This window comes from Zalophus californianus, chromosome 3 (genome assembly GCF_009762305.2).
Source record: "Zalophus californianus isolate mZalCal1 chromosome 3, mZalCal1.pri.v2, whole genome shotgun sequence".
NCBI lineage: Eukaryota > Metazoa > Chordata > Mammalia > Carnivora > Otariidae > Zalophus > Zalophus californianus.
The window spans coordinates 10,510,014-10,522,664 of NC_045597.1; the positions used below are offsets into that span (position 1 = coordinate 10,510,014).

The following is a 12,651-nucleotide window of genomic DNA, read 5'->3' on the forward strand; positions in this document are numbered from 1 at the left end:
TTAGATACTATTTCTGGTATTTCATTATTACAAATAACTATCAAGCACCTTTGTATATAAGGCTTTTTAATACTCCAAATTATTTTATTTGGATATAGCCTCAGAAGTGGGACTGTTGAGTTATAAAAAGTTTTTTCTTAATTTCCATTTAAATCGGTTTCATAGAGCAAATTAATATCCTAAATTGTTTATTTCAGTTAACGTATGCATTTCCTTTAACATATTTGTGCTAAATACCTTAAAATCCCTATGCAATGCTTCACAACTACATGTTCATTTTTCATTTAATGCATTCTATGTAGTATATATTTTTAGGTAGATATTCTATATCATATATATATAATATTTTGATACTTACGGCATGTGGGTTTTTTCATTGTTATTTAACCATTTTATAGATCCTCCTGAGTTTGTTTGTTGCTGTTATTTTGGACAACTTAGAACTTGATGAAGATCTAAAGAAGCTTAAACAAGTAAGTAATGTGTGGGGAATTCTTCAAATCTGCATTTAAAAAAAATAAGGGTAAAACGTGCTTACAGATACTGTTAAAAGAGAGCTTCAAAGTAAAAAAAATAGATTTTAATAAGTAAAGGCAGTCTAAGTTGGCAAAATTCTCTATTGTTTAATTTCTATCCATTATCAACAGGGAAGGTTTTTTATTGCTCTATAATTATCCTAGGAATATTTTCATATTACTATTTTGAGTAAAAGTAAGATGGACATACTACAGGAAATTGGATTGGCCCCTCTTCTCCTTCTGCCATTACATGAAGGTGTTTGAAAATGAAATGCCTCAGGGCCAGATTGCCATTTTGCATAATTATGTGTAATACTCTTGGCCATCATCATAAAAATATTAAGCATCAACTTGCCTGACCTCTAGACACTAAAAGAGAATTTAGTCTTGGTGCTCATAGTCATTATAAGAAATAGAATAGAATAAATGATCAGCTCTGTGCCCAGTTATGTGTGAAAACAGATTGGATATTATAGCATTGATAATCATGCCCCCAAAAATGTAAATGAAAATGTGTGAAGGTTATATGATTGATGGCAGAAAGATAACAGGCATGATGGACCATTCTCATAGTTTCTGTTGCATGGAAGATCTTTGGCTTAAATATTTGGCTGTATCAAAGAGTAGAGACCCTTTGAGAAGTAGAGTTGGTGTGAGAAGAGGACACGGGATAAGATATTCGTTTTTTTATTAAAATATAGTTGACATTCAATGTCATATTGGTTTTGGATGTTCTACATAGTGGTTCAACAATTCTATATATTATGCAATGCTCAACATAAGTGTAGTTACCATCTGTCACCATACGAAGTTGTTACAGTATTATTGAATATTCTCCATGCTCTACTTTTAATCCTCATGGCTTATTTATTTTATAACTGGAAGTTTGTATCGCTTAATCTCCCTCGCCTATTTTGCCTTTCCCCACCTCTTCCCCAGCAACCACCAGTTGGTTCTCTGTATTTATGAGTCTGTTTCTGATTTTTTTGTTTATCTGTTCATTTGTTTTGTTTTTTAGTTTCCACATATAAGTGAAATTATATGGTGTTTGTCACTCCCTGTCTGACTTATTTCACTTATTGTGATACCCTTTAGCTCCATCCATATTGTCACAAATGGCAAGATCTCTTTCTTTTTATGCCTGAGTAATATCCCATTATATATATATATATATATATATATATATATATATATATATATATATATATATATACACCACCTCTTCTTTACCCATTCATCTATCAATGGACACTTGGGTTGCTTCCATATTTTGGCTCTTGTAAGTGCTGCAATAAACATAGGAGGACATACATCCTTTCGAAGTGGTGCTTTTGTTTTCTTTGGGTAAATACCCAGTAGTGGAATTACTGGATCATATGGTAATTCTATTTTTAATTTTTTGAGGAGCCTCCGTATTGTTTTTCACAGTGACTGCACCAGCTTGCATTCCCACCAACAGTGCACAAGGATTCCTTTTTCTTCACATCCTCGCCAACACTTGTTGTTTGTTGTGTTTTTTGATTTCAGCCATTCTGACAGGTGTGAGGTGATGTCTCATTGTGGTTTTGATTTGCATGGCCTTGATGATGAGTGATGTTGAGCATCTTTTAATGTGTCTTTTGGGCATCTGGATGTCTTCTTTGGAAAAATGTCTATTCAGTTTCTCTGCCCACTTTTTAACCAGATTGTTTGGTTTTAGGGGGATGTTGAGTTGTAGAAGTTCTTTATATATTTTGTATTTAACCCCTAATTGGTTAGATCATTTGCAAATATCTTCTACCATTCAGTAGGTTGCCTTTTCATTTTGCTGATGATTTCCTTTGCCATGCAGAAGCTTTTTAGTTTGGTGTAGTTCCAATAGCTTATCTTTGCTTTTGTTTCCCTTGCCTGAGAAGGGGGGTAAAATATTCTTGGATCACCCTCCCCACCACTGCAAGAATAATAATTGGGATGTTAACAAAGAACCAAGGCTACAAAACAAGTCTTGCCTGGAATTCTAGGAAGGCCCTACACATTCAGAAATTTTAAATTGCATCTAAGTTGTCTTTTTAAGGAAAGCAAAGACATAACCTATTTAAATGGTTTTGTTGTCATTTGCATATCTTAAAGTCACTTTAGGCATTTCGTCTTTGTATTTTTGTTTATCTCCAAAGTCTGTGCTTTTAACCAAGGGCAGTCAATAAAAGAAAAAATATATATTTGATAAAAAGGATGCCCACTGTGAGCATATCAAGGAAGGATTTAAGTGCTTTCCTGTCCTTTAGCTACACAAGCAAAATGGCCCTCCGGGCACAGTGGAAATGATTTCTTCCAGATCTTTTCAGTTTGCAGCAACAGTACAGGTTATTCAAATGAGAGTTGGGAACTTCTTTTATGCCATTGATACAAACGCTTTATGCAGCTTCTAGTTACAGAAATATGTAATTAGTGAGTTCAAAATTGAAACTGACTAACCATATCAATAGACATAACTAATAAAAATCTGCTGTTGTATAACCACCTTAGTCCTTGCTTTACAAATCTAGTATTTAGATGTGGGTTTTCCTGTATACCATGTTTACTATGCATAGATTTTAGTAGAGAACATTAAAATGTGTATTCTATGGATAAAATGAAAATATTCTATTCTTTTAAACTGGTGGTACAGCCAGGTTCAATATGGTTTTAAATAACCATTGACCAATTAAAATTCCATATAATTCCAGCCCACATTTTTCTAAAATAGTTTTTCCACTAGAAAGAAGTAAAATAAATCTGTATGGCAGTTTCTTTTCAAGTTTATGAATTCAGATGTACTAATATTTGATATTAGTGTTGATATTATATATAGTATATATATATATATAACATATATGTATACTTTTTATCTGACCCCAAGAGAAAAACCAACAATAAAAAAATCAGGACTTTAATTGACATCTGACTTTCTTCTTGGACTCTACAGTTTTAGTAAACTATATGGTGCTTTGCTTTGAGCATCTATCATTAGTTATAAAATGGCTTTTATTTAATCACTTGCTGTATATTAGTGATGCTTTGTATTTCTGGAAATCCTATACACCATAGCTGATTGTCCAATTATGCCAGCCTACAATTTGAAGTATCTTCTTAGAATATTTGGAGATATTTGAACACTGAAAATCCCAACCATAAATAAAACAGGAAACTCATTTTTATTGGTACATTTTTATTGATTAGACTGACACTCCCTATCTATTAAATTCACCTATTAATTCATACTTGAAACTCACCAAATATTAGCTTACTAAACTAAAATATCCTGTTTCATTTTTTTCCATTCTGTATAAGAATATTCTGTTTCATGAGTTTTTACTAATTGTGTCATTTTTTATACCCCCCCCCACCTTATTTCCAGTGATCTTGACCTTTGAGGTGGGCCTCATTTACATAGTTTCAAGAATACACCCCCACATACACACACATACACACACACGTATACACTTTCATACACACATGCATATAATCATGTGAATAATGTTAGCCTGTATCTCACAGCTTCTTGCAGACCTCCAATAAAAATGTTACCTGAAATATTTGTTTATTTAGTTTTCAGTGTGCAGCCTCAGCCCTTAAGGGTTTAAATGCAAATACTCTATTTTTATTATTCCAAGATAGAGAATAGAATGGGGAAGATGTAAAAAGTATTTGATTTTCTTAACATTTTAGGGTCCAGACAGCACTGCATACTCCACAGTCTGTCTTTGCTCAGTACAAACTTTTTTTTCCTCTTTTATCCTTTCACCAACTAATCTGTAGGTTCTTACAGCTCCAGTAATACTTGCCGGACTCATTCAGTGCCAGGTGCTGTGTATTTTCACTTATTTAAATTTCATAGCAACCCTATGATGTGGTTATTATTAATATATCCATCTTACAGATGAGGAAACTAAGGCACAGAGAAGTTAAGTCACTTGCCTAAGGCCACACAGCTAATACACAGCCGAGTTAGGATTCAAACCTAGGCAATTCAGACCTAAAGCCCAGGCTCTATTACTGAGTCACAGTAAAGCTATATAAATGCCAAACATGAGTCATACCTGTTGTGGAGGCTCACTCATAAGACTATTAATTACTCGTGTATAAATAATCATATTTTAGATGACGGAAATGTTATTATATTCGTGAAAGAACTGTTGGTGTGAGAGGCAGTTTTCTAAGGAATGGAGGTGAATTAAGCAACCCAGTCATTAAAACTATCCAAAATAGTTCTTTGTTTCCCTGGAAAAGCAGCTGATCTAATCAGAGCCACTGGAGTTAGGACTTTGCAGCAGGTAAGAGCTCAGATGCTTACTATTCACTCCACACGATGGCAGATGCTGCCCAAAGCACCTCTTCTCTCAGTGACCTTCTGGAGCAATGAGCCTCTTCAGACACTGCCACAATGTGCTTGCAATATATCACATTTCAGTGAGGCCTCTAGAGACTTTTAATGTATTTTATTATGATTGTGGTAAAAACAACTGTGTTAAAATGTAAATGTTGGTTCGTAAACATTTTTCAAGAGTAATAGAAACCAGTGCAAGTCACCTCTAAAATGGAGAGGTTAAGTATGAAACACTAAACAAAGCTATTAGAAAGAAAATGTCTGTTCTCATGCTTGGTCAGAGGAGGAGCTATGACCCTGAAAATGGATGGGATAGGAGAGAGCTAAAAAGTACAGGGAAGACGCTAGAAAGGAAGAAAAGCAGGAAGATGTGAAGTAGGGCCCTAGGAAAACATTCAAGATACGAAATTAAAGAGCATAGATTATGACTCTAACCCATGATGAAGGGGGAGCAGTGAGACCGAATCCAGAGTTAGGAAGGGGATCAAGTCAGGTTGTCAGATGGCAAAGGACACCAGAGCCCTTCAGGGAGAAGCTCCCCGAGGCCAGGTGCTGGCCAGGCGTTGGTGGAATCCTGGAATCACATTCTTCTTCAGTACAAGCATGCTACATATCTTTTTCCCATTGCTTTCTGGTCACCTCCTTGGCCTTTGAGACAGTGGTTTCCACCTGGGGACTGCTGACCTGCAGGACTCTTCAAGAGAAAGTATGGAGCCAGGCGCCTTTTTTTTTTTTTTTCCTAACATTTCAGGAAGCCTCGAGGGAATCGTTCATGCACCCGTGTAAGACCAGATGTGCTAACTCAAAGCTGGAAATCTGCAAATTCTAGGTGGTAGTGCAGCTTACCTTACGCTGAAGCTCTGAAGTTTCTTCGTATATACCTTCCTTTATGGGAAAAGAAGAAACATTGAATTATTTATTGCTTAATAAAGGCATTTTGAAAGAGGAAAGTGTTTTTTTTTTTTAAATGGGATTCAGAGGGGCATACTAAAAGCGCTCCTTGAGGATACATTTTTTGAGGGGTTCTAAAGTACCTGTTCCCACCAGGCCCCCCTCGGCGGTATCACCAGGGTTGTGCCTTGATAGCCACTAAGGTAGCTTTTCTTTTGTCACTCTTTAAGATAAATGATGTTCTAAAAAACCATGCCAATGATGCTCCATAAGAAATTCATCCTTTGCTTTCCCTGTGTGTTTGCATATAAGACGCAACCGATTCCTGGTAGTGATATAGCAGCAGCCATCACTCACGGCTCCCATACCTAATTAACTAGAGACCAGGCTTCCCTTTTCACCAGCCCAACGCCCAACACAGGCCCTGGAGATGGAAATAGATATAAATATGTGGTCAGATAGAAATAAAGATATAGGCATATAATGGTTTTCTATGAGATTGTCTGTGAATGTGTAATTTGGCTACTGAGAAGCCAGATCAATTTGCATACAAGCTAAAAATGTCCTTGACCCAGTGCAGTCCTGTGAGCAGTAGTCGGAGACAGTGACCTTGATCCTCAGTGGTGTAGCAAAGACACTGGAGAATGTAGGTGGAGTTTTGCAAACTTCAAACGTGAAGAAAATCCTCACAGCTGTAATGATTTTTGCAAATTCAGTGCAAACAGATATAAAGGGTTTTCTTTCAAGCAGTATAAAATTCATTAAACTATGAAAAAAAAAAACCCACAAAGAAGCCTCAGGGAAAGAATCATTGAAAGGAGAAGTGTAGATAGTCTATTTTGATTAAATTCAAAACTCTGAAATTAAAACTGTTTCCAGTGCTGTGTCAAGTCTCATTTGAATCCTGGTTCAAATTTGATGATGGTTGGTCTTTGGTGGTGTCCCCTGCATGGTGAGAATGGACATGTAAAGGAACCTTCCTCTCTTATGACTGTGGTTTTTTTTAAATTATATTCCCTTTAAAATATGAGTTCTAGGGGAATATTTCTCTTTAACCTCACCTGTGAGCTTTCATTATTATCTCCACTTTGTGTCTACACGAAGGTCTTTCCAGATGGAGAGCAGTTGCACAGAGACCAGTGTTGGGGAGTGTGCCATTCAGCTCCGCACTGGTTGCCGTCTCCTGATCTGGGTCAGGCCTTCAGTCTTCTCAGTATTTTGCCCACGAGTGAATTCATTCAGCCTAGTATAACACAAAAGAGTGACATAACTCTGTGATCCTAAGTACCACCTATTGAAAACTACCTCATGCAAGGCACTGCATGTTAAATTATTGGATTTTATGCTGAATATTAAAGACACAGAAACTAACGCTCAAAGGAGGACATTTCTTGCCCAAGTTCATACAATTCGTAGGTGCCTAAGTTGGAACAGCATGGGCTCTCTGACTCAAATCCAGTGTCCTCACCAAGGGACATCACGGTGCCTGCTCAGAGAACCAGTTCCTTCGCTGATTATGAGATGCATGTCTAGAAAGTAGGTTGGACAATGTGCTTACATTTGTGGATCAGCATCTTCTCTTCCTGCGGGTGTATAGACGGAAGGTCAAATTATAATCAGAATATGGTGGAGGGAACCAGGAATTGGTGTGGGGAGGAGGGAGGAGGACTGTGTGATTCAAGTATGTCAGGGCAGCAGGCTAACGTCATCTGAGGTATCCCTTTTATCGATGGGATGCTACTGCTCAGAGACAAGATCTACCTGTTTTATAGTCCTGAGGTCTGACTACTTCTCTGCTGTGCTTCAGACATTGTGTTGGAGGCAAGGGACATAATGATGACCAAGAAATTGTTCCTGCCTTAAGTTGCTTGGGAGGTGGTGGGAGAAAATGACATGCAAACAGATGCTGTGAGGGGCTTGGGGACACATAGGAGACTCGCACAACTTTAGCCATGAAATCAGAGGTGTTTTCTCACAAGGATGGTGTAGACTAAAATCTGAAGTAATGTTTATCTGGGTGAAGGGGATTAGGAGGAAGTGGCCTGAGGAATGGCACTCGAGACCAAGAGGACAGCAAGCTTTTTCTTTGGGTAAGAAAAAGCATTAGAAGTTCACTGTGACTCAGGTGTTGAGCAAGGGAGAAAGGGTGTGTTGGAAAAATGAGCAGGGAACTGCAGGTGAAAAGCTGTGAGCAGTGCTGAGTATTTAGGTAGTGTCCTAAGGGCATTTAAGCCCAAGAGTGACATAATGTCCCCTACGTTCCAGGGAATGGACTGAAGGGGCCCTAGACTGATGATAGGAGCATGGGTCCTGAGCCAGACAGTGATCGCAGCCTCAACTAAAAGAAATTGAGCCAAGGGAACATACAGGGGTGGGAGAATACAGAGGGTAGGATTTGGTGGTTAGTTGGAAGTAAGAAAAGAGCAAAAGCAGGAGACCGGGGTGTCACCCAGGTTTCTAGATTGCCCGAGGTATGCCAAGACAGAGAGAGCAAGAGAAGGAAGAAGGGGGGGTTCATTTGTTTTATTTGGGGGGAGGGAGCTGGCCGCATTTACCAGGAGATGCCTGGGAGATGTTTATGAGACAATGTCTGTGGTAGATAGAAGGTTTAAAGGTTTTGGTAGAGTCTTGGGGCTGAAAGAGATATTAGGGAGGAGCAAAAGTCAACATGCAGGTGGTGATTTAAGCCTTCAGAAGTCCTAAGTTTACCATGGTTCCTGAGGAACAATACATGAATGTGTAAGCCATGAGGAGGAGCCTGAAATATGAATGAGAAGTCGAAGCCCAAGAGGGAGGAGGAAAGTCCAGAATCCAAAGGTAAAAGTGTTTCAAGAGGGAGACTGTGGTCAACAATCTCAAAGACGTCAGAGAGGGGGAAAAAAAGTCACCATAGAAAACGCTTCTATTTGTAATAACATTAGGAAGAATGAAATATTGAGGTGTAACCTTAACCAAGGACATAAAAGATTTCTACACTAAAAATGATAAAACATCACTGAAAGAAATTACAGAAGACCCAAACAAATGGAAAGACATCTGTGTTCATGGACTGGAAGAATTAATATTGTTAAAATGTCCTTACTACCCAGTGTGCTTCACAGATTCAATGCAATCCCTATCAAAATCTTAAATTTTTTGCAAACAGAAAAAAAAAATCCTAAAATTCATGTGGAATCTCAAAGGTCCCCAAACGGCCAAATAAACAAACAAATAAAGTCCCGAAAAGGACAAACTAAACTGAGGGCTCACACTCCGTAATCCCAAAACATATCACAAAGCTACAGTAATTAAACAACATGCTACTGACATAAAGACAGACCTGTAGATCAGTGGAACAGAAGAAAGAGAGCCCAGAAATAAACCCTCGTGTCTATAGTCAAATGATCTTCAACAAGGGTGTCGAAACCACACAATGGGAAAAAGAAAGCCTCTTTAATTAGTGATGCTGGGAAAACTGGATGTCCACACGCAAATCGGACCCTTACCTTATACCATATACAGAAACTAACTCAAAATGGATTAAAGAGCTTAATGTAAGACCTACAACTATAAAACTCCTAGAAGAAAACATTACAAAAAAGTTTCATGACATTGAAATTGGCAGTGACTTCTTGGCTATGACATCAAAAGTACCCATAACAAAAGCAAAAATAGACAAATGAGACTACATCAAACTTAAAAACATTTGTGCATCAAAAGAAACAATCAACATGGTGAAAAGGCACTCTATGGAATGGTATAAAATATTTGCAAATCATGTATCTGATAAGGGGTTAATATCCAAATATATAAAGAATCCTACAACTCAACAACAACAACAAACAAGTAGCAAAGGACTTGAATGCACATTTCTCCAAAGAAGATATAAGAATGGCCAAGAACCATATGAAAAGATGCTCAGCTTGGCTAATCATCAAAACCACAATGAGATACAACCATGCAGTCATTACAGTGGTCACTGTTAAAAAACTAGAAAATAAAAAGTATTGGCAAGGATATGGAGAAATTGGAACACTTGTGCACTGTTACTGGAAATGTGTAGCCACCTTGGAAAACAGTATGAAGCTCTTCAAAAAAATTAAAGATAGTTATGATCCAGTAATACCACTTCTGGGTATACATCCAAAAGAATTGAAATCAGGGTCTCGAAGAGATAATTTGCAAACCCATGTCTGTTGCAGCATTATTCACAATAACCAAGAGGTGGAAACAACTCAGATGTCCATTAGCAGATGAATGGGTGAAGAAAATGTGGTGCATACATACAATGGAATATTATTCAGCCTTAAAAAGGAAGGAAATTCTGATACATGCTACAGCATGGATGAACCTTGAGGACATTGTGGTCAGTGATATAAGCCAGTGCCAAACAAATAAGTACTATATGATTCCACTTCTGTGGGATTCCTAGAGGAGTCCAGTTCATAGAAACAGAAAGTAGAGTGGTGGCTGCCGAGAGCCAGGGGGAGGGGCCAGGGGAAGTTCAGTGGCTACAGAGTTTTAGTTCTGCAAGATGAAAAAGTCCTGGAGGTCTTTTGCACAACAAGATGAATGTACTTAGCACTACTGAACTGTACCCTTAAAAATGAGTGCAATGGTACATTTATGTCATGTGTTTTGATCGCAACTTAAGAAAAAAAAATTAATGAAAAATTGGCAACCACAGTGGCAGTAAGGTGGTGGTAGGTGACAGTGATGACAGCAAGCTCAGGCACTTGGGTAGAAGTTGGGTTCTAGGAGATGAGTAGTATGACAGCTAAGAAGTGAAAATGGATTGCTATTCCTTTCTTCTCAGACTTGTCATCCTCAGAGCTTCCAGACAGACCACTCGTTGCTGGCTGATTCTTTATGTTTTTAGATAGGTCACCACCATTTACTAGAGGACTATCCAACTTTTCCTTCCACGGCCGCATGTGTGGAGAGTGATGTTTACACAACACATAGGGTCAACATCTGGGAATCCCAAGCAGTTGGAGGCATCAGACATCCAGGATTCCTGCTGCTCTTGGAAACACTGAGCTGCCCAGGGGCCAGAGGATCAATATCCTCAAGAAGCTACAAATCATTAGCGGCTGGGGGTTGAGAAATGGTGTTTACTGGAAGCCTTTGACATACTCGACTCCACTTGAAGCTGCTCTCCATCTTTTGGTCCGAAATGACTCTTCAGTTGTCAATTTGCATATTACTCCCCATAATTTTCCGCAATTTAAATCTCAGCAGGTCACCTTATATAGTATTTGCTCGGCTATTTCTGAAATTTCTCCATTGTTAGGCCTTTGTTTAATAATAAATTCTTATGTTAATAAAGACATGAACAGCACTATCAGTTCAAAGAGATGAAGCAACTAAGGCTAAAAACCATTCAGATCAGAGTTCAAGCCAAGAGGTCATAACAGAGGCCCAAATTTGGGGATATCAATTATGAGCATTAGACATGGCCTAGAAATCCAGAAGTCAATGCAAAAAGGGGAAACAACCAACCGGAATTTTGAAGTTAAACCGACAATAGTCAAGGAGTGGGGCATCAAATAGAGCAGATACCTCTTAGAATTTATGTCCTCCGGCTGTGCATTCAGTTGTATCCCTCAAAAAGAAATACTGAAGCCTGAATCCCTAGTACTTGTGAAGGTGACCTTACTTGGAAACGGGATATTGGCAAATGTAATGAAGTTAGGATGATGAGGTCTTTAGGGTGAACCTTAATCCACTCTGACTGGTGTCCTTATATGAAAAGGAGAAGAGACAGACAGACAGACAGACAAGAACAGCATGTGATGAAGAGGCAGACACACTGTGAGGTGTCTACAAGCTAGGGAGCATCAAGGATTGCCGACCGTCACCAGAAGCTAAGAGAGAGGCATGGAACAGACCCTCCCTCAGAACCCCCACAGGGCACCAAGCCCACAGACATCTTGATTTTGGACTCCCAGACTCCAGAACTATTGGACAATATATTTCTGTTGTTTTAAGGCACCCAGTGTTGGTACTTTGTTATGACAGCCCTCAGGAACTAACACAGCTACCAGAGCCTTGGTCTCTGGCCTCTAGATGAAGTGCTCCCTTTTTGGCACAAAGTAGCTGAGAGCATGGCATAATGGGGGGGGTAACAGGTGCACCTCAGGATGCAGACCAGCTGTCACCAACCAAGAGCAGCTTTCTCAGCAGTCGGAATCTTTACCTTCACCCTTCATCAAATAAGGCCATAAAAAGTGAGTTTTATAAATTTGAGACTTTCTTGGAAGAAGAGTTTCTCTAAGCCCTTCCAAATTTTCATCCCATGAATGATGGACCCAAACCAGATCACTTTCAGAAACCTTGTTCTTTGCCTCATTCTACTCGCACTTGGGACTTTTTATAAATTACCTTAAGTCTCTCTTGCCTTTTAACAAACGTAAAATGACTTGTCTACATCGAATTGTTGGTTGTATCGTTCGACAATTGTGCTAATTCAGAATTACTTTCATTACATTTTTTTTCTCATAGCACTCTGCAAGACAATCCCTCAATTTTAAAAAATGGGAAGGTTTGTAGGGGAAAACATGCCCTAATTGGGGGAGAAGCTCCCCTCTTCAGCTCAGCCTGAACTCAGCACGCCCAGCCCTATGCCTACAGTGGGGACTCTATCCTGTTTGCTTTCTGTAATCAAGAGAACAATTTTTTTTTTTTTTTAATGAACAGCAATTTTTTTTCTTTAGATCCTTTCACAGTATGGGAAACTGGATTGTTACGGTTCTAAGGAAAAAGTATGACAGACAATTGGTTTTCAGTTTTATGAATAGCAAAAGGACTCTTTTGTAGCTGTGTTAACACTATAAGGAGTGAAGTCTATAAGGAGTTTTACCCTGTGCGTACCTAAACTCGAATGTGAATACACTGGAGGTGTTGTCATTGCCTTGA

General features: G+C 38.6%; 1 protein-coding gene across 5 annotated transcripts in view; it reads left to right on the top strand.

The window, feature by feature from the left end:
• The window catches only part of NALCN (sodium leak channel, non-selective), a 308,843-nt gene that overhangs the window by 200,199 nt on the left and 95,993 nt on the right, over window positions 1–12,651 (top strand). For 4 of the 5 annotated variants that reach the window (XM_027590539.2, XM_027590535.2, XM_027590537.2 and 1 more), the window contains exon 15: window positions 399–473. The exons of the other annotated variant lie outside the window; for it this stretch is intronic. In XM_027590539.2, coding sequence (XP_027446340.2) covers window positions 399–473 — 75 coding nt within the window. The remainder of the gene's footprint in view (window positions 1–398; window positions 474–12,651) is intronic. 5 annotated transcript variants of the gene reach the window in all.